Below are 22,883 nucleotides of genomic sequence, written 5' to 3' on the forward strand. Positions count from 1 at the left end.
TTACAAAATCTATTCCCTAAAGATTTTAACAATTTAAATTTTTAAACATTTTAAATTAACGCTTTTATTTAAATGAGATTTGATAATATATGTGTAAATGTATCACTTTGCTAGTGTGTGCTACTAAGGCTTTAAACCGTAGTTGAATAAATGAAAATATTATGGATATAAATCTTTTGAACATCACAGTTTATATGAAAGCTACACTGTGACTTGTCTTTCTGGGAGATCATATGGTCATTTCTGTCACTGATGTTTTCTGTCTTATAAATCAGTTATTAACTACAGCCATAAATGTTGAGCAAAACAAACAAAGATTATGGCAAGTGCCACAAAGACTAGTACCTAATAAACAGCAGAAGCTTTTGTAACACACCTGTACTTGAGAAGGTAACTTATTTACACAAAGGAATAGATGTAACTCATAGGTCAGAAGGGTCTGGGTTAAAAAGGCATATAGCACTCAATATGATTCAGCTATCCACACTGAAATCGTGCAAATGTGAGTCATAAGTTCCTACTTAGAAGCACACTTTCTGTTGGCTCCTCCAAAGAGATACAAGTTACAGCGACAAATAGGAAAAAGACAGTATTCATGGCAAATGGTGTTTCAGTGCTCCTGGAATGCGAATGAAAGGGAATTTGGGTGAAATCTGAAATGCCATGACATTTTACTTAATGTATGAAGGCTAAACAAGGCATATTCTCAGGTAGCTTCTACAGGTTTTCTCTTGGGCAAAGAACTGAATGTGCAGTGAGGATGTGAATCCAAAAAATTGAGTAGGTGAGGTGTGAAACTTTGCTGTGTGCTTTTATACAGGACTCTGTGGTTCCTACAACAACAAAGCAGAGGATGATTTCATGTCAAGTCAGAATATATTGGAGAAGACATCTCAAGCATTTGCTAATTCTTGGGAAATGATGTCCTGTCCTAAAGGAAACCCCTCTTCATGTATTAGTATAGAAAAAGGTAATGTTAATTGACTATTGAAATCTGTAATTACATATTTGGTGTAATTACATATTATGTACTTATTTTGGTAATAATATGAACACGTCAGATAATCCTGGCTTTAGTTAGTTTTTGTTGTACTGTCTGAATTTTGGAGGACACAGCAGAGAAGCAGTCTGGTTGGCTGATCTTATTCCTACAAAACAAATAGTTCATGGGAGTTCATCTTGGTTGTTTGCTTTTCTATACCTACTCCTTTCCTTCTTACACAATTTTCACTGTCACTATAGAATAACAAGATTAGAAGAGATTTGGGGCACATTTAGTTCTTCAATTATTCCCTCCTTTAACTTAGTTATAAAAATAGTCATTGGTTGAACTAGCAAGACTCGCCCAAACTGGTGAAGCCACTTGATGATAGAGCTGTGGTTGGGTCCAGGTGTCCTAACTACTGCTGTGCAAGCCCCAATACAGACATTAATTAAACTTTACACTGGTATGATTCAGCTTACATTTATGCTTACCAAAAGGCTTTTAAAATATTAGTTCAATTTATTTCTACCAAAACTCATGAGCAGCATGGGCAGGACTATTATCCCCACTAATGTAGATAGTGGGGATAATGGAGCACAGAGAGGGTTAATAAAGATCCCTAGTGAATAAGGATGACAGATGAGAAATTCAAGTATTTTGAATCCAAGTCATGCTTTGGTCGCTCCTCTGGTATTGCTGATACTAATAAATGCTTCATTTTGTGTTGCTTCTTTCATTAAAAAAAAGAGTGCAATGGAAGCTAAGTTAAAATATATTACATTGACATGTTAATTAGTTGTTTCTAAATGAATATATACTTGAAATAGTCTTATCAGATTATAATAATATTTTAACATTACTAAGGCAATTCCTTTTGAAAGCCTTGTCTACTAATTTTGATTTAAAAGAGTTGGTAGAAGCATTAATGTAAACATCATAATGCATATTTCAGGGTTTTGATTATCACATTATTTTGATTTTGGAGTGTTGCAATGAAAACAGTTATAATGAGAATGTATATCTCATAAGATACCAAGTCAATTTATGTTAAGCAGACTATATGCCACCACTTTGGAGAGATATAGAAATTAATTAAATTTAATTTTCAGTGCTTTACATTTAACTTAACGTAAAATACAGAAAATTAAACTGTATTTTAATAAGCTGTTAGTAATATTTAGATAAAAAGTGATGATACTGGGTTGCCAATTTGTTAAAATTTTGGAAATAATTGGTCTCAGTTTGTTTTTAATAGAGACAGCTTCCTCTATTACCAAAAATCTTTAGGCCAAGCACTTATTACTCAGATGCTATTGTTATGATTTTTATTTTTGTTAATTTAATACTATGCTAGTTATTTATAGGCCAATGAAATATCAATTAAAAAACAAAACAAAATTGGTGTGTTGGAATTATTGATACTGGTTGTGCTAATATATGACCTTCAGGAAAACTGATATAATCTTCTATAATCTTCTGAGGTGACTGGGATCATGTGGTGGTTGGGCGGGCGGGGCGTTGTTGTGGTTGCTTTATTTACCAACTCATCACAATTTAGCTATATATTAATATATATTTTAAAGTTAAAAGGAATCTAAAGATATAATACGATCCCCTAATTCCATTTTTATATAGAAACTGCATTTCAGAGAAAGGTAAATTGATTTAATCCAAAATTCCAAAGCTAACAAAGACTTTGCCTCTTAGTGTAAGATTTTTTAATTATAGCATGCCATCTTTGCATATAGTGACAAGTTAGATGTATTACAGCAGAACACTTTAAAAATTGTTTTAATAGAGAGAACAGTTAAAATTGTACATCTTTTCTTTCAATTAAAGAATTATGGCCGGGTGCGGTGGCTCACGTCTGTCATCCTAGCACTTTGGGAGGCCGAGGTGGGCGAATCATGAGGTCAGGAGATCGAGACCACCCTGGCCAACACGGTGAAACCCCATCTCTACTAAAAATACAAAAAATTAGCTGGGCTTGGTGACACACACCTGTAATCCCAGCTATACAGGAGGCTGAGGCAGGAGAATCACTTGAACGCAGTAGGCAGAGGTTGCAGTGAGCCGAGATCATGCCACTGCACTCCAGCCTGGGCGAAAGAGTAAGACTCCATCTCAAAAAAAAAAAAAAAAAAAAAAAAAAGGAAAGGATTATGACATTATTGAAACTAATTTTGAGTGCACTGATTTTCTTCCAGAAAAGTTTGCTGAAAGGCACTGTGGAATTCTTCTTGATTCAAGTGGGCCTTTTGCTTCCTGCCACCCAATTGTGAACCCTAAACACTATCATGAGGTATGTGAGGCTCTAACATTAACACCTCTTGTTGACAAATACTTTGCTGATATTGACAAAAGCATGTAGATATTAAATATTTTCGAATAACAGCCATTGTCAGTAGATTAGAGTATATCCTTCGATATGTATTAGATTCTATTAATTCATTCTTGTGTTAGATATGCCAACTTCAGAAGAAAAGTGGTGCGGAAAATAACCCCAAATGAGAAAAATCTTGAATAAGTTTCTCTTTCTGCCTTTTTAAAAATGTTTTGACAAGCAGGCTAATAATTCATTCACTATTTTGAATATTTAAAAATGTTTTCAAACATTTCAAAAAAGCTTTTTTTGGAGTAGAAGAGTGGTTAGGAACTAAATTATACTCAGTTTACCTGTTCTTCTGAGTAACTTCATAATGTAATATAAATTTGTTTCTTATTTTCAAGGAATGCAAAAAATATACTTGCTCTTGTGAAAACAGTCAAGACTGCCTATGTACAATTTTAGGTAACTATGTGAAAGCGTGTGCTGAGAAGGAAACATACATAGTAGAATGGAGAACTGGCCTATGTGGTAAGCCGCAGAGAAGCTTGCAATAACTACTTCCTTCCCAGTTTTGCTATTGTGTGTGTGTGTGTGTGTGTTGTGTGCGTGTGTAGGCATATGTGTTTACAAATTTTTAACTAGTTCTTTCAAAGATGATTTTTTTGTTTTATTTTTAATATCCTTGTGCAATCCTTACATATTTTATTTCTTGATTTATTGATCTTGATTTAATATATTCACATATAGAGAAAAACCAGAATATATATGTATTTATATATAAATATATGTTTCTGTTCAATTATTGTGTGCTGAAATTTAAATAATGTTCTGACTGCTAATGCATTTGTAAATGACATTTTAATATGAATAATTTATGTTGAGAAAAAACAAAAATGAACCAATAAATTAAGGGCTCAACTATGATATTTTTAAAATCTTGCTTTGTTTTAAAATGTTTATTGCACTGTTTGACTATGACTTCACAAAAACACTTGATTTACCAAGAGAAAAACAAAAACAAACAACAAACTTTGTAGAAACAAACCTCTTGTAGATCATATTTAACACCACATTGCTTGTATCTAGTTAATCAATAAGATCTGTCCATTTCACCTCCAAAATCTCTCTTAAATTTATTCACATCTCTCCATCTATATTGCCACCAACCAGGTTCAAGAAACTACCATTGTTTTTTCTCCTGGGTGATTTCAGCAGCCTCCTTCAATATTTATTCTTGGCTTCCTCTAATCCATTTTCTACAGAAAAACCAGGGTAATCTTTAAAACCAAGCCAAATGGAACTAAGCATATCATGTGACACTCCAGGCTAAAATAAGTTAATGGTGTCTCATTGCTCTAAGGCTAAATACCAAACTCCTTAAGGGGGCCCTGTAAATTTTAACCACTGATTCATTCTGTCTCTGGCCATATAGTTTCTACTCTTCTATGTACTCTTTGAAAGACTCATTCTCCCTCTGATTTAGGCTATTCTCCAGACAGAATCACCTCTCCCTGGACTGTCTTCTTGCTCTTCATCTACTCACGCTCTTCACTAAGTGTAGATCCTCATCTGTACACAGTTAGTGCTTCCCCTCTTGTTTCTTCATAGCACGTACCATGATTGTCCTTTCACTGGGAATATAAGCCACGTGAAAGCAATGTATTGCTTCTCCTGTTTATGGGCTTAACCCCCAGCAAAGTTTTTAAACACATTAATAGGAATTCAGTATTGACTGAAAACAAAAAAGAATTTTAAAAACCCAATGAACAAGGACTTAAAAAATTCATAATCTCTCTTATGAAAATTCACGATATCTATAAACATCGAGCTGAAATAAAATTGTTTATTTCCCTGAATATGTACATATTCATTGTTTCTTTTGTCTCTGTACCAACAGAACATTCTTGTCCAAGTGGACTAGTTTTCAAGTACAATGTAAAAGCCTGTAATAGTTCTTGCCGATCATTGTCAGAGAGAGATAGGAGCTGTGATGTAGAAGATGTTCCAGTTGATGGATGCACCTGCCCTGATGAAATGTACCAGAATAATGAAGGAAACTGTGTACTGAAATCTCAGTGTGACTGCTACATAAATGACGAGGTCATGCAACCAGGCAAACTCATCCATATTGATGACAATAAATGGTATGGAAATTACATGTATACTTGCTATGACACTGAAATCAACAGACTGTGTTCTTTTCAGAGAAATGGTCTTTTGTCAGTATGAAGTCTTTTTAGACTGGTCATACTTATGATTCTTATTTCTTAATATAAATCTCTTTTATTCTGGAAGGCTCATTGCATCCTAATGGATATAGATTATCCCACTCTGGTTTTGTTTTAAACACCAGTAGAAAAATATTCTGGTAAATTCTATATACAGACAATGTGAAATGATTTCATATTCAGAAGATGCTCTCTAGCTGTCTCTCTGTAGTCATCATTCAACAAACACTTATTAAGTGTCTGCAGTGTGCCAGGCCTTGTGCTGAGTGCTGGAGTTGCAAAGCTGAAGGAACATTGTCTTGGACTTCAAGTAAGCAGGGCACAAACTATTAGAAGGAGCTTTGTATACTAGAATATGGTAGCAGAAAGAGCCAGGTACTACCTAAGGAGATTAAGGAAAACTTCTCAGAGAAGACAGGCAAATAAATTGTACGAGGGAATGAATCTTTTTCCAGACAAAAATGAAATGTAGAGGATGATTTCCTGTAAACAGAATGCACAGATGTAGGAAATGTTAGAAAAAAACTACACATGTGGGTTGTTTTGTACAAGATTGGGTTAGAAACACTGACAGTGGTCAGATCATAACCAAGAATTTGGAATTAGTTTCTGAAGAATTGAAGAATTTTGACTATTTTGGCCAAGGAGGCTATGATTTCTACAGTTTGGAACAAAGTAATTTTTCTCTTTCTTTTTTTCCTTCTTTCCTTTTTCCTTTTCCTCCCTTCCTCCCTTCCTCCCTTCCTCTCCTTCTTTCCTTCCTCTCCTTCTTTCCTTTCTTTCCTTTCTTTCCTTTCTTTCCTTTCTTTCCTTTCTTTCCTTTCTTTCCTTTCTTTCCTTTCTTTCTTTCTTTCTTTCTTTCTTTCTTTCTTTCTTTCTTTCTTTCTTTCTTTCTTTCTTTCTTTCTTTCTTTCTTTCTTTCTTTCTTTCTTTCTTTCTTTCTTTTTCTTTCTTTCTTTTTCTTTCTTTTCTTTCTTTCTTCTTTCTTTCTTTCTTAGATGGGGTCTCACTTCAATTGCCCAGGCTGCAGTTCAGTGGCACAGGTTTGGCTCACTGCAGCTCCAACCTCCCTGGGCTCAAGTGATTCTCCCACCTCAGCCTCCTGAGTAGCTGGGACTACAGGTGCATGCCACCATGTCCAGCTAATGTTTTGTATTTTTAGTAGATACAGTATTTTGCCATGTTGCCCAGGCTGGTCTTAAACTCTTGGACTTAAGCAATTCACCTGCCTTGGCTTCCCAGAGTGCTGAGATTACAGGCATGAGCCACTGTGCTCAGCCTGGAGCAAAGTAATTTAAGCATGTTTCTAATTCCATAGAGAGATGTAGGAATTCTTGACAACATAATTGCCAAAATGAAATAGCCATTCAAAAATACTTTGAATACACCTCCTCTCTTTTCTTTGGTTTCATGAGGCTATCATTTAGCAATAAGTAATTTTTCTTGATCATTCAAAAGGAAAGCCTAGGTAACCCCTTTATATCAAAGCCCATGAGCCTTTGGCTGGGGTTTGATAATGATAATTTCTTTTTCTCTGTAGTTTTGGGGAATCAATAGATTACCTTTTTAATGGTGCTTAATAAAGAATTACTAATTTATCTGTTTTGGACATTAGAAAATACGCAGTCTGCTCTTATTTTCATGGGAATCAATACATTAACTTTTCAGTGAATCAGGCCAGTACCTCCAAATTATGTTCCCTTCACCATATTTGAGACTTTCCTCAGCTGGCACCACTGTGATAGCTAACTTGGTTGCTCATTGTTGCTCTGTCTCTCTGTCTCCTGTTTCCTGCACTACTGCAAGAATGTGTAGCTTAAAGCCACGTGCATACCTATGTAACGAACCTGCACGTTCTGCACATGTATCCCAGAACTTAAAGTATAATAATAATAATAACAACAACAATAAAGACTATGTAGCCTAAAGCACTATTTGATAGGGCCACCTCCCTGCTCAGAAACTTTAGTGACTGACAGTTACCTGGAGAACAAATACAAACTTGCAAGTCATTTAAGACCATCTAAAGTCTGGCCCCAATCTACATATACTGCTTCCCCCATTTTCCCTTCTTTCCATCCAAACATGAATCATTTGAGTCACTGGAACATATCTTGTTCTCTCCTACACCACAGTTTGGCATCTTATCAGAAGTATTAAATTTCACTTCTCATCAAGATCCAGCCATCCTTTCCACAAGGTTTTCTCTGATGCCCATAAAACCTTGTTTGTACATTCTTGTAATATTTACAAGATGATATCTTATCCTTTGGTATATTTTATGCCTCTTCTGGGGATGGTGTCTCACTCATTTAACTAATTGTCCTTGAAACTTATGTCTAAATTTATAATTTTGTTTTATTTCCAGTGTCTGTCGGGATGGAATTCTTCTTTGCCAGATTCCCATTGATTTAACCCTACGTAAGTGTTAAAATCACGGTGCAAATTTAAAATATCCACTTTTGCTAAAGAAAACAGATCGACAGGCTCTTGATCAGTGACAATTCTTCTTATTCTGCAGAAAATTGTTCTGGAGGGGCTGAGTATGTAGACTGTAGGGATCCCAAAGCACAGAGAAGAACCGACAGAACATGCAGTACTCGGAACATACCTGTTTTTGATGTAAGTAACATAGTATTAGAGTTTAGCCATTTAAAGGTTTTGTTTTGGGGCCTAGGAAAGCTATAATTTTAATGAAAAATAATTAGAAGGTCATACTCTTTTTGCGTGTTATTTTCAGTTGTCAAAGATTGACTCCAAATACATACATGATATATTTAAGCATTTAAATTAATGCTGATAATATGACATGATTAGAATGATGCCTCATGGTGTATATTTTATATTTATTCTTGTAGGAGAACTTGCCTTGCAAACGTGGGTGCTTTTGTCCAGAAGGAATGGTTCGAAATTCTAAAGGGATATGCATCCTTCCTGATGACTGTCCGTGCTCTTTTGGTGGACGAGAATATGACGAAGGAAGTGTCACTTCTGTTGGCTGCAATGAATGGTGCTTAATAATGGATTTTTATTTTATTTGTTTTAGATATTAGAAAATGCAGTCTGTTCTTATTTTCATAGGAAAGAATTCACACTTTGGGATATTTGGGAAAAAAATGACCAAATACAGTTAGAAAAAGATGCTATTTTATTTAGTTATTTATTTATTTATTTATTTATTTATTTATTTTGAGACAGAGTCTTGCACTGTCACCCAGGCAGGAGTGCAGTGGCATGGTCTCGGTTCACTGCAAGCTGGCCTCCCGGGTTCATGCCATTCTCCTGCCTCAGCCTCCAGAGTAGCTGGGACTATAGGCGCTCATCACCACACCTGGCTAATCTTTTGTATTTTTGGTAGAGACAGGGTTTCACCGTGTTAGCCAGGATGGTCTTGATCTCCTGATCACGTGATCTGCCCGCCTTGGCCTCCCAAAATGCTGGGATTAGAGGCATGAGCCACCGTGCCCGGCCAAGATGCTATTTTTAAAACAGAAGTTTATGTAGCATTGTATATATTGAACATCCTACATTATAACGAAGACTACTACAAAATTTAAATCAATATGAAACATAATTTTGTGCTTCTTTACAAAAGCAATATTAGTGTATGAATCCCGGCATAATATAATCACTACGCTGTGTCATCTTTTCCTTTTAGTACCTGCATTAAAGGGTCTTGGAGTTGTACCCAAAATGAATGTCAAACCATCTGCCACATCTATGGGGAAGGTCATGTTAGAACTTTTGATGGGAAAAGTTACAGTTTTGACGGTCTCTGCCAGTATTCATTTCTTGAGGTAATTATGAATATGTCTTACTAAAATTTTTCTATAATTCTTAATTGTTCATTTGTAGATTAGTTCCAAATACTTTTATTTTCAAATGGGAAATATTTTTAAAAGGTCCCTTATATGTTTCCAGAAGGCAGTAAAATGTTATATTGTGTACTGCTGGCTCTGGAGACTAGGACTAGATTTCAATGCTGGCTCCATCTTTTATCAGATGCATGTCTTTGGGGACATTCCTTAACCTCTCAGTGTCTCAGTTTTTGTATTTACAAAATGGGCATGAAAATAGCCCCTACTTGAAACCACACTAGAGCACACACTGGAGGACATACTAGTGCTCAATAAATAAATGCTAGATATGATTCTTCCAACAACAGCGCTGGCAGCAAAAATTACAACTAACATTTATGAGTGCTTCTTTGTCAAGCAAATTTATATATTTCATTGCATTTAATAATTATAATACTATAAGACTGATATTATTATTCCTATGATGCAGATGAAGAAATTGAAGTTTAGAGAGGTTAAGCAACTTAAGCTACCAAATAGAAAATGTCATAGTAAACCTAGACCTGTCTGATTACAGAGTTCATGCTTGTTACATACATTCCAGAGTTCATCTTATCAAGCTGCAAGCTTCCTAACTAACATTTAAGGGGTAAAATTTGTTGTATTTATGCATTAGTTTTGTTTGAATATCAAGTTTCATGTAAGTCTTTGAGGAAATAAGGCCAAATTTACCTAGCTAGTCTAGAAATAAATCTGTGATTACAAACGTCTATACTTTAAATACTTACATGTTTATGGAATAATTCTGAACTTGTGCAGAAGTAATGGGAAAATAACTGAGTCAAAACAAATTAGCTAGAGTGGACTTAGTCAAGGCTAACTATCTGTAAATGTGTTAAACTATTGTTTTTTTTGGAAATTCTGTAACACAACATACGGCAATTTATTGAGTTTAAGGCAAATATTTTCTCTAAGAATATTTGTCTGACACAAATACTGTAGTTGAGTTCTGTGTCTCTAATATTTACAAACTATTATAATTTTTATTTTAAAGGATTATTGTGGTCATGAAAATGGCACATTTCGTATTTTAACGGAGAGTGTTCCATGCTGTGAAGATGGACTAACATGCTCAAGAAAAATTATAGTTTCTTTTCAGGTACAGTACTATTTTCTTTATTTTTTCCTCTTACATTGTGACAGCCAAATAAAACTGTTATTATAAATCTGTCTGAATTTACAGGATCAGAATATTGTCTTGCAAGATGGTAAAGTAACAGCAGTCAAATCTACAGAAAGTAAGAAATGTGAACTCAATACAAATGCATACTCCATACATACTGTTGGCCTGTACTTAATTCTGAAATTTCAAAATGGAATAATCATGATTTGGGACAAAAATACAAGACTGTCTGTTATTCTGGATCCAAACTGGAATGTATGTATATCGCTAACAACTGAATAACGGGGAAGCAAAATCATTTCTGTTACTAAAAATTAAAGACAGGTATTGATAGGCAGAGTATAGGGGAATGGCAGGGTCTCTGTTAGAGTAACAAGCCCTCCACCTTTCTTCAACCTTCTTATGAAATATGAAATGTAATCAAAGATAACAAAATCTGGTTAAAAAGTAAATGCAAGGCCGGGCGTGGTGGCTCAAGCCTGTAATCCCAGTACTTTGGGAGGCCGAGACAGGCGGATCATGAGGTCAGGAGAGCGAGACCACCCGGCTAACACGGTGAAACCCCGTCTCTACTAAAAAGTACAAAAAAACTAGCCGGGCGTGGTGGCGGGTGCCTGTAGTCCCAGCTACTCGGGAGGCTGAGGCAGGAGAATGGCGTGAACCCGGGAGGCGGAGCTTGCAGTGAGCTGAGATCCGGCCACTGCACTCCAGCCTGGGTGACAGAGCGAGACTCTGTCTCAAAAAAAAAAAAAAAAAAAAAAAAAGTAAATGCAATAACCTGAGGCATTGTAGTTTACCTATATTTGGTTACTTGAGATTATCACATGATGTGATTTTCAGGTATTTGATATATTTTGAACTAAATGTGTTCCTTGGAGCAAATATTTTAAGAAGCCAAAGTAGTCTCATGTGTAATTTGAAACTAGCAGACATACCTGTTTTGGTTCTTTAGACATTTATTCTGTGTGGTACTAGATCATTTTGTGACATGGGGTACCTTAAATGAGAGAATACTCTTATCCACAAATTCTGGAATCTTATCCATGAAAATTGGAATTTTACATAGATTCATGCTCCAATATACATAATCATGATATCTATCTGTTCATCTATCATCTGTTTATCTATCTCAATGTCCCTAGAACAACTAATTTTTAAATTTCCCTTTCCGATCAATACAGAGCAAGGTGTGTGGTCTCTGTGGAAATAACAATGGTGATCTCAAGGATGATTTCACAACAAGATACTCTTCAGTAGCTTCTGGAGCACTGGAATTTGGGAATAGTTGGAAAACAAGCCAAGAGTGTTCAGATACAGTGGCTGAGACTTTCCCATGTGATTCAAACCCATACTGTAAAGCCTGGGCTGTGCGAAAATGTGAGATCCTCAGAGACAGCACCTTCAGAGACTGCCACAGCAAGGTAGCATTGTTCTGAAAGCAGAAACTTACACAGGGTTTCCTCCCAGAGACTCATGTGCTGTGCTCTGCCTAGGTTGACCCCAGTGCTTACTATGATGCATGCATTGAAGAAGCCTGCGCATGTGACATGGAGGGGAAGTACCTGGGATTCTGCACTGCCGTGGCTATGTACGCAGAGGCGTGTAGTGCAGTTGGAGTTTGTGTCTCATGGAGAAAACCAAATCTGTGTCGTAAGTGAAGTCCGTATGTTGTTGTTCTTTCAAAATGTAATTAGATAGAAATATTTTGTTAGACCCTCAGTCTTCCTCTCATATTTTCTATAAAACACATGTTTGTGTACCTAGAAACATGTTGATATTTTTGTTTATGGTGTGCAAAAATACCTAACTTAAAAAAGAAAGCACCTGGCCCAGCGCTTCAAGTTCAATTTTAGTTTAAAAATTCATGTGTTCACAGGGGGAAAAATGAATACTGATGGAGAATATTTCTCATTCATACTTCGATGATGAACTGTTTACCTATCTTGGTATATTTACATATCCTTCAATATTTACCGAATATATTACTTTTGCTTAAAGTGCTCACACGTTTCCTTGAAAACTTTCATAGAGCCCTATTGAAGATGAACTGTACATTGAGTATAGACTGAATCTGGATACATATAGAATGTAATAACCTTAATAGAAATGAGTCAACTCTTTTTCTTCTAAGTATTATGAGAGAAAATATGAGAAGTGTTAAAACAGAACCCTCATTTTATTCAGTTTTTTATGCACAGGATTAGATTATATTGACATCTTTAGTTACTTCATTTAGGAACTGTTATTTACATATTAAAGAGCTTAATTGTCTAGGATTTAGTTTTCCAATTTAAAGTTGAAATTGAAACCATGAATCTAGGCTATGACCTAAAATATCTCCAAATGATAAAATGAAAGTTTACCTGTTAAATCTCAAACTAACCAGAGTGTGAGATGGCAAAACAAAGTTCTATTTTGAGTTTATATGTCTACTCCCCTTGTGACCTATTTTGGCTTATATGACAGTTTAGATAAAGCCAAAGGAACTTGATAAGACCTGATATAGTTTAGATATGTTTATTATTAATATCATCCCAAATCCCTTATTAAAATGCTTTGGAAAATGAAAGGTGAAAATTGTCATATAATGAATGAAAGTAATTTGATATAATTCAATTATAGCTGTCTACTGTGATTATTACAATGCACCTGGGGAATGCAGATGGCATTATGAACCTTGTGGCACAGTGACTGCAAAAACATGCAAAGATCAGGTCATTGGCCAGAAATTTTCTTCACTTTTAGAAGGTAACACATACTTTAAGAATATCCATAAAGTAGTGCAAATGCTATTCATCTTAACTGGAAAGGATTGCTTCTCCCAATTTAGTGTCTAACACTTGGTTATTTAATGAATAGTTATCTTTATTATGTCATTAATGTTTCTACATTAGAAACACTTTCTCTAAACATAAGCTTAGTGGGGGATGGGGACAGCACTCTGATTCTATTGTCACTTTTATATCTTTGATTAGACAATGTTGTTCAGTGTGAATGCAGTTTCAGAATGCAACATATAATACAATCTTGCTTGAGTAGTATAATTACTGTAGTAATGAACTATATCTTACACTTAAGCAGCATTTTATTCTTAGCATTATTTATTTCAGAGATAAACAAAAAACAGGCAAGAAAACAGTATAACATGAAACTCTTCCAAAAGTCACAACTGTGTTAAATCCTTTGGTGTATTTTCAGCTTATTTTGCTATGACTTTATCTTTACCTACTGTTGCAAAGACAGATATTTGAAACTGGCATTCACATTTCAGGATATGTATTTACCAGAGCCTATTTTATGTTACAGCATCATGCCCATTATGAAAGTAGCAAATCATTTAAAATTACTTCAAGAATCATTTTAGAAAAAAATAAATCAACCAAAATCTTTAAGTTCTTAGTCTGACATTTCACTGCAAGAAGATCTGAACCTTGTTTTATTTATATATTTTCATTATGAGTGTGATATTGTTTTGCTATTGTCTACTTCACTTCATGGAGTCATTTAAGTAATTTTACAAATATATAATATTCAGTATAATGAGTTTCAGTAGATAGAGATGAACTGTGGGTCATTTTTACACACAGGTTGTTATGCTAAGTGCCCAGATAGTGCTCCTTACCTGGATGAGAACACCATGAAATGTGTCAGTTTATCTGAGTGCAGCTGCTTCTATAATGATATCATACCAGCAGGGGAAGTGATTGAAGATAATTGTGGAAGAACATGGTATATTCTCTACTAACTTTTCAATAAGCAATTTTGACTTTTGCCTTTTCATTTAGGAGGAAAACTAAATACGTGTATGAATATATTATGTTAATAATATATATGTCATGTATACATGTATATATATCTATAATTTTTGATCCTGCCATTTCTGAATGAGAAGGCCAGCTTTAGGTTCATTTTATATCAGTTATGTTAGTTATTTTTATTTTCAGATAATTCGCATGTCAACAAATGGTTTGTGGAATTTTATACTTAATAACGCAGAACACAGGACAGAAAATGTCATTGTGTAGTTGTAGAGGAAAAGAATTTTAATTCTTTAAATGTAAGATTATGTTCACAGGTTTTCAAACAGTTACATGGAAGCAAATTGACGGGTTCATAGTAGGTCACCACGGCCATCAAATAACATCGTGTTTGAAATTGACTATGTAAGAACTACCTTTAAGGGTTTCCTGCACACCATTTCTTCAGGTGCCCGGAGCTCCTCAGTGAAATGATTGGGTATAGCAGCACATGGAAAAACAAGCAATTTGAATAGTATTCTCTTGGGGAAACAAATATTTACTTCTATTTGGTTCTGCTTGTTTTCAATCAGACAATTTGTTGTTTTAAATTTGTGAGCTGTATGCAATTAAGAGTCAAATTTTCCAATTCATTCTTTTTTTCTTTTTACATTTAACTTTCAGCTACTGTATTGCAGGGCAGTTGGAGTGCAGTGGTAAGTCATTAAATTTTACACTAATTGATTTAGGAAAAATCAGAGGAGGGGTTGGGAATCATTTTTAGGCTAATCACCAGAGGGGCAGGGACTTAAATGCATTAGGCTGTCCCTCAGAGGACTGGCACAATTCCATCCCAGAGCGATTGTCCATGATGAGTTGCTGTTGGAAACCAGTGCTGCCAAGATATGCTGAACGACTGTCAGATGGGGCCATGGCTGATACTCAGGGGGTGCACCTACTGCATACGTGCCCCTGCCTAACTGTAGGTTCTGGGAATTGAGGGAGTGAGGCATCAGTGAAAGGATGATTCCTCCCCACTAATAATGAAAGGGAGGAATAGAAGATGAGAATCAATATAAAAAGAATTAAATAACTGAAGGATTGTTCGTGAGCAACACATATCTCTCACTGCAACCTCCACCTCCCTGGTTCAAGTGATTCTCCTGCCTCAGCCTCCCGGGCAGCTGAGATTACAGGCGTGAGCCACCACACCTGGCTAATTTTTATATTTTTAGTGGAAATGGGGTTTCACTGTGTTGGCTGGGCTGGTCTCGAACTCCTGACCTCAGGTGATCCACCTGCTTTGGCCTCCCAAAGTGTTGGGATTACAGGCATGAGCCACCGTGCCCAGCCACAACACACATCTTAAAAAAATAAATCCCAAAAACCTTCAAAAGAATATGTTAGCTACTCCTTTTTATATTAGAAATTGCAAGAAGTAAAATAAAAAGAGATGTGACTTATAGACAAATTGAGATGTAGAATTTTTTCAAGATATAAAAGTTCCTGTCAATAACAGTGATGTGTGATTATTTCAGAAACTGCTCCTACCAATTCAACATTTGCAGGTAAAATCATCATTATATTTTAAATGTTGTATCTCTGATTTCTTCGTGTAGCTAATCCTTTATGGTTTCACTTGAATCTGTGCCAGTAAAAGGTATGATGGTAAATCTGCTGATACAAAAATTGTGAATTAAAATGAACAGTTACTAGAAATATGTCAGAATACCATTTCATTATATTCATATGAATTAAGTTAGGAATATGATTAAACATACAATAGATATTATTAGTTAATATTTATGTTATTAATTCATTAATATTTTAACTCTGCACATTAGTTAAATATCATCATCCAAAGCTTGATATTTTTAGATAATAATTGAATAAGTGAATGAAGTAGAAGTAAATGTTGCCTTCTGTGAAGTAAATATTTTAAAACCATCATCATGCTAGAGGATGATTTGAAAACAGAAATAAAAAATTATTTCCTTCCTTCCTTCCTTCCTTCCTTCCTTCCTTCCTTCCTTCCTTCCTTCCTTCCTTCCTTCCTTCCTTCCTTCCTTCCTTCTTTCCTTCCTCCCTCCCTCCCTCCCTCCCTCCCTCCTTCTCCTTCCTTACCTCCCTCCCTCCTTCTTTCCTTGCCTGCTTTCTTGCTTCCTGTTTTGCTTGCTTTCTTGTTTTGAGGCAGGGTCTCACTTTGTTGCCCAGGCTGGAGTGCAATGGTGCAATCACAGTGCACTGCAGCCGCTATTGCCTTGGCTCATGTGATCCTCCCATCTCAGCCTCCTGAGTAGCTTGAACCAAAGGCATGCACTGCCATGCCTGGCTAATTTTTTATTTTAGAGAGATGGTCTTGTTCTGCTGCCCAGGCTAGAGTGCAGTGGCACAATCAGGGCTCACTGCTTCCAACAGTGAGCTTCCAACAGCGAGGCTTTGACAATTTATTTAAAATTATGCAATCTGCTGTAAAATGCTAGTTAAATTTTAGTTATTTTTGGTCACTTACCTGAAGTGAAGTTTTCATGTCAAGGTTCTGAACCACATTCCTTTAAAGTCGTTATTGGCCCATAAAGAGACCTTATAAAGTTCCCATGAGATTTTGGTTAAGTGATAATAACAGGAAATAGTTATTTTTGGTGGACATATATAAATATATGGTGTTATTTGTGTAGATGTAAATAAAAAATTATTTTGTCACTTAACCTCTGCACATGTTTCAGAAATTTTACTTTTAGTTGATGACAACTGGTTTCTTGAACTATATTTCCCAGCAAAAATTATTCAATTAATTTATTTTCATAAATATTGTGTTTCCTAAACAGTTTCCACTACAACAGCTACCGCCATATTAAGCACCGGAGCAGGTATATAAATTAAAAAGTGCTAACTATTTTTATAGCTCCTAAATGAGCAGCAAAGATAATTGATAGTTTGGGAATCATGGTACTTTTTTCAAAGTTTTCATTCTCCATTTATGTATTTGCTAAAGGCCCATGCCAAATAGCAGGTCTGTACGTAATTGTAACATTATTAAAGAACATCTTCCCTTTTCAAAGGTTGTCTGTCCTAAGAAGAACATTCTACATTCTACTGATTTGGAGAAAGTGGCTATGTCAGAAAATTCTATGTTAAATTCCTTGAAAGTAATTTACAATTTCTTTTATTAACACCAAGAAATCTTTAACTTTAATTGGATGCTTTGTCATTAAAACAGTAGCTAGCGGAGTACAAAAGTATATTGAAATGTGTAAACATCTGATAAGTGAACTTAACTGTTACATTTAATCATTTATTTGCATTCTGGAGATCTTGAAACATGTTTAAATAGGTATGGTTAACCTCATCTTTCAATACCAGTTTAATGTATATTTCCAAATATTTGTCTTCTTCTTTGCATAGCAATTACACTGGTTACCAGTAGCCCAGGCATAGGTAAGCTGTAACCTCTAAGCCACAACTTAATCAATGGCGGATTTTTAAAAACACCCAAAACTTCCTTTGCAGTATTATATCTTTGTAATGACATTTTTAGAAGAAATAGACGAAGTTTCTTTTTTAAAAAAGAATTTTTTAGAGAAAGCTTTTGGGGAAAAAAAGCATTATACCAAATGATAAGGTTTTTTGACCTTTTACTTGGGGCCTATACATTCTAAAACTAATATTTGGGCTTCTTTTCACCTATATGATGATTTTTTGTCTGATACAGTCATTTCAAGTTGATCCATTTTGCATGTGACTATAGATGTTCTTGGAAGTATAATTTCCCCTGCATATAAAACTTATTTTTTCCATTGTTTTCTCAAATTCAGCAGCATCCATTCCAGCGATTACAACATCAAGCAGTGAAACAACAGGTAGGTAAATCAGAAAATCCATAAGTGACGAATAAAGTTTTGAATAAAGGTTTGTATCTGAAACCTTGAACAACTTAAATATTAGAATCAACATCAGTTTGATTACACATTAAAATATTTGGGGTTGAATTTTCCCTCTGACCATCCAGTTTCCCTAATTTAGTTTGCTATTTTATCTTTCCACCTAAATTTAAAAATGTATTCAGTATGTTTCAGTGTCTTTAATGTATATGAAAATATGATTAAAAAATTCACAAAAAATGGCTAGCAGACAGTTTAGCATTGTGACTCTACATGTTGTTGTTGTTTGTAATATATAATAGTCACCTTCTTTTCTTTAAACTAATTAATTATACAATTAAAAAGATGTCATTTTTACTTAATTGAAGATTCACATGCATAGTGTATGTCATTTCTTTCTAGAATCTATGTGTCTGAGAAAATCATCCATAGATTTCAACCTTCCAACTCTGCACTATCTTTCATATACTCACTTTTCTATACTTACAGTCTTTACCCCCAACTTAGCACTAATTCTCTTTCTTTATTATTTATTAACTTATCAAGTCTTAAATGAATACATTACTTCAAGTCACAGGCCATGCTTCGCCATCCTTGAATTCCCAATTGTACCTAATGTTAAGGTACAGATTAGTTTGTATTCAGTAAGTAGTTACAGAGTGAATGAATGACTTTTCTTTTTCCCTGTCAAAAATTTAGAACTCAGGTTTAGAACTTTAGCTCAGAATTTCTGGTGAAGGTTAAACTATTTGTTAAATATTAGTTATACTGATCAATCCAACAGTTCATACATTTCACTCATTAGAGCTAATCTTCAATACAAAGATACAGTGTAAAACCAAGGCTATTATTGGATTATAAATTGATATCATAATATAGAATTGCGACTATAATTTTGAACATTTTGTAAATCTTAGTGTTGTCTATTTTTAAATTAATATATTTTTATATTAAAGGAGTAAATACATATGTATATCTTAAAGCATCAGCTATCATAGTGCACAATATTATTAAAAATACCGAAAACAACATGCTACTTCCTGTCAAACTTTCTCTTATGTTGGATACCATTCGTGACACAAAGCATTACTGGCTCTTTCAATGTAAATCTCAGAAAGCCTGACACATTTCAAAAATGTTCTTCTGCAGTCTGTAATCATAAATTCATTTCCCAGGACTAATAACAATTTCATCCCAATAGTTTTTTGAATTATTTCTCATGCACCGCAGAGTAACTTTCTAGCTACGTGTTACCTCAGTTGCAAGCAGTGGACTGAATCCCTAATTTTCAGCCTGGCTCTGTTTCTAAGATGATTAATTTGGTTCAGTTACTAAGCTTTCCTTTAGTCAAAGTTGTTCATCAGCTATTAAAACTTTCGTATCTTGTGATCATTTAAAGAAATAATTTTTTCCTTGATTTGATGAACTGCATAGATACGCATGAATCATAAGCAGCTTAGATAACTATTTCTATTTCTTCAGTATCATGATGATGATATCTATATCCTATATCACAATACTTACCTAGAACCATTAAAAGTGGTTTAATTTTTCTAGCTTATATACATATATATAAAATATATAAATTTTATGTATATAAATATATAAAATATATAATTTCCTTTTCAAACACCTGGTTTTGAATGTAATATTCAATTTTATTTTGTCAACACTTTGTACTGTAGTAAGTTAACTGTCCATGGAAAACAGAACATCATGAGTAGATTACCCTGATAAGGTTTTTGTGAGCAACTGATTAAGTTTTAGATGTAATATTTTGTCCCATTTACCGTAAAACACTAAAAAAACTTATCAATTATCTTCATGGTAGCATTTTAAAAATTATAAATCAAATGCAGAGTTGAATTATAGGAAAGATTACCTGGGTGATTTTTTCCTTGAATTCATTTGGTATTATTTATGACTTTTGTGCTTTGCCTTACTGAATCCTAATGTTTTATTTAATTTCCCTGAAATTCTGGTAGATATTTCATGCTCTGTAAGTATAATATTAATAATTAACCAAATGCTATGTTACTATTTTATTGAAAAATATGCTAAAAATGACTTTTATTGAGGATTTACCTTATTCTAGTCATTATATTAAATATTTTTCATTCAGTATCTCATTAAATCTTAGTCCTCTGATTGTTATTCTCCACAGTCTTCCTCACCTCATCATTTTAAAGGTGAGGAAATGCAAAGAGCTTAACTAACATTTTCAGGGTTATAAGGATCAGAAAGAAAAGGACTTTCTGGCATGATCTAGAGAGAAGTCAGGATTGGTTTTCTTTTTCTTGTTATCCATGCCAGAAACTGTAGTCAACATCATTATAAAATCAGGAGACAAAGAAGTATAAAAATGTTTATTTTTTCCCTCATATTAAAATTTTCCAATTGTGCCACAAAATGTGTGTGTTTCAAATAAAGTTAGTCAAGTAATCCCAATGTGCAGAAAACATTGATTATCAAATTAATAATATATTCCCAGCATTTATTAATAGTGTATGTATAGCTTATCTTGTTGCTGGAACAGATTAGGAAGTGCTAATTTTCCAGATAAACTGAAGCATACAAAACTTTAATTAAATTTTAGTTAAATGTATCAAATTTCAATTAAAAAATAACAATTAGTGGTAAGAATTAGAGGTAATTCTTAGTTCCTTATCTTTTCTGAGGCTATGACCATATCACACTATACAGATGGGAATTTAGAAATCATTCAAATAATGGTTAACTTAGTTTTCCTTAAAACCTGTGACTTGAGGGCTTGGCGCATGCCAGTTGGTCATCTTTGTTCATTCGATTAAGTGGAAATCATAAATAGTATACTTCAACTTGTGCTAGGGACTTGGACTGAGTACACTATTCAAAATAAAATGTGATATTTCTGAATTTTAACAACTAAGAGATGATATGCCAATTTTCTTCTGGCTGAGGAATCATAATAATTTATATAAAGTGAGGATGGTAATCAGAAGAAACCCAGAAAGTGCTAGATAAGGGTTTACTGGTATTTTTATTTTGGAGCTCCAAAGGAAAAAAAGTCACATCTATTATTTTTCATTTTTCATGTAAGAATAAAACATTTTCCTTTAAGAGACACCAACTTATTTTTTCTTTTCACACTCTTTTTCTTTCTAAATTCATCCAATAAACATTATGTCATTGTGAAAACGAAACAGTTTAAGTTGTTTGCTTTTAGAATTAAAAAAAAAAAGGTCTTTTGTAGAGCAATTGTCTTGCACAAATTGTAGGCTTGAAAGATGCATCCTATTTCTTTCACTGACATTGGTGGTTTAAAAGTGGCATTTTCAAATTGTGATGAATCCCTAACTACAAAATGATTTTTGTTTTTAAGTTTTCTGGTGGTAAGCCTCACTTGATCAGTTATGAGAACAATGAATCCCATATTTGTTTTATTTTAAAATAAGTGTTTTGACACCATCACTAGCAAAGGGTGTTTTTTTCTGTTTCTTTCAAAATATAGTATGCATCAACCGAAGATACTTAGAGATTGAAAAGTAAAAGATTATATTTCAGATATAATATAGCTAAGAAGACACTTTATTTCAAATATGTATTTCCTCTCCATGAACTATCTATAATAAATGAAAGGATTTGTTTCTTGGACATGGAAACCCATTTCATTGTGGATAATGTATTAGTGCTTTTGAGCAGAACCAATATGATAAGTGGGATGAATTAACTTGGTTAAAACTTTCCTACTTTTACTTTTTGCTTTGTCTTAAAAATAAATCATTTTAACATAAAAACCTATAATTATTGAACACAAAGATAACGTTTATTTTAAAAAGAGTCTCGGCGGGGCAGTGGGGTAGGGGCTGCAGGCTTTTGCCACTGACTTGTTCTCTGGATAAAGTACTTTTGACCAAGTACTGCATAGAAGACAAGGTATGACTTCATTGTTGAATAGACCTTAACTTTTTTGTTGAGGTAAATAGCATAGAAGTAAAGGGTACTTTTGAGCAGTTTAGAAAAACATTGCGGAAAACTCTAAAGTGAAAGGGAAGCAGTGTGCAGACTTTAATTTCTCCACGTGCTTTCTGTATCTATCGTCTTTTCCATACAGTGAATGCTTTCAGAGGGCTAAAATACCCTGAGAGATGCCTAGCTAACCATTCTAATAAGCATGCTATTTTTAGAAGAAACATTATGCAGTTATGGGGCTTTTCCTTTTTAGATTGACTGATCTTGATACAGAGCTAATATTTACTGAGCACTACTCTACCTATATGACATATATTATGTGATTTGATACAGAAAATTCCCTGAAGTGGTGCCATCATTTCCCCCTATTTACAAATGAGTAAATGGAAACACAAAGAGGTTAAGTTATACATTCAAGGTTACTTGCTAATAAGTTGCAGAGATAATTAAAATTCAGAACATATTTTCTAGACTCCAGTCCTAATGCCCCTGTGTTTCCATGTTTAAAGAAGAGGATGAAGTTGAATTTAATTTACATCAGTTATTGAAGAAGCAACATGTAATTACAGATTCTGATTTCAAATTGGAACTTATGATAAAATCATAGGTTGTTTAGTAGGTTTATATTAAAACAACAACAAAAAAATCCCCCCTGTGAATGAATACGTGGGATACTGACATATAATTTAAAAGTGAGTTTCTGTTACACAACCATATAATCTGTTAAAATGCATATTTACTCAAAAATTTAAAAACTTAGAATGTTACAACTGTAAGTTATGTATAAATTTT

General features: G+C 34.1%; 1 protein-coding gene across 1 annotated transcript in view; it reads left to right on the top strand.

The window, feature by feature from the left end:
• Positions 1–22,883, top strand: part of MUC19 (mucin 19, oligomeric) — a 189,176-nt gene that overhangs the window by 41,924 nt on the left and 124,369 nt on the right. Inside the window, 19 exon segments of the mRNA XM_050749984.1 lie at positions 821–970; positions 3,193–3,287; positions 3,716–3,842; positions 5,212–5,458; positions 7,911–7,963; positions 8,064–8,164; positions 8,401–8,552; positions 9,201–9,339; positions 10,394–10,498; positions 10,583–10,777; positions 11,704–11,943; positions 12,016–12,172; positions 13,145–13,270; positions 14,110–14,251; positions 14,944–14,975; positions 15,798–15,827; positions 17,088–17,129; positions 17,665–17,697; positions 18,075–18,119. Coding sequence (XP_050605941.1) covers positions 821–970; positions 3,193–3,287; positions 3,716–3,842; positions 5,212–5,458; positions 7,911–7,963; positions 8,064–8,164; positions 8,401–8,552; positions 9,201–9,339; positions 10,394–10,498; positions 10,583–10,777; positions 11,704–11,943; positions 12,016–12,172; positions 13,145–13,270; positions 14,110–14,251; positions 14,944–14,975; positions 15,798–15,827; positions 17,088–17,129; positions 17,665–17,697; positions 18,075–18,119 — 2,211 coding nt within the window.

This window comes from Macaca thibetana, chromosome 11 (assembly GCF_024542745.1).
Source record: "Macaca thibetana thibetana isolate TM-01 chromosome 11, ASM2454274v1, whole genome shotgun sequence".
Classification (NCBI taxonomy): domain Eukaryota; kingdom Metazoa; phylum Chordata; class Mammalia; order Primates; family Cercopithecidae; genus Macaca; species Macaca thibetana.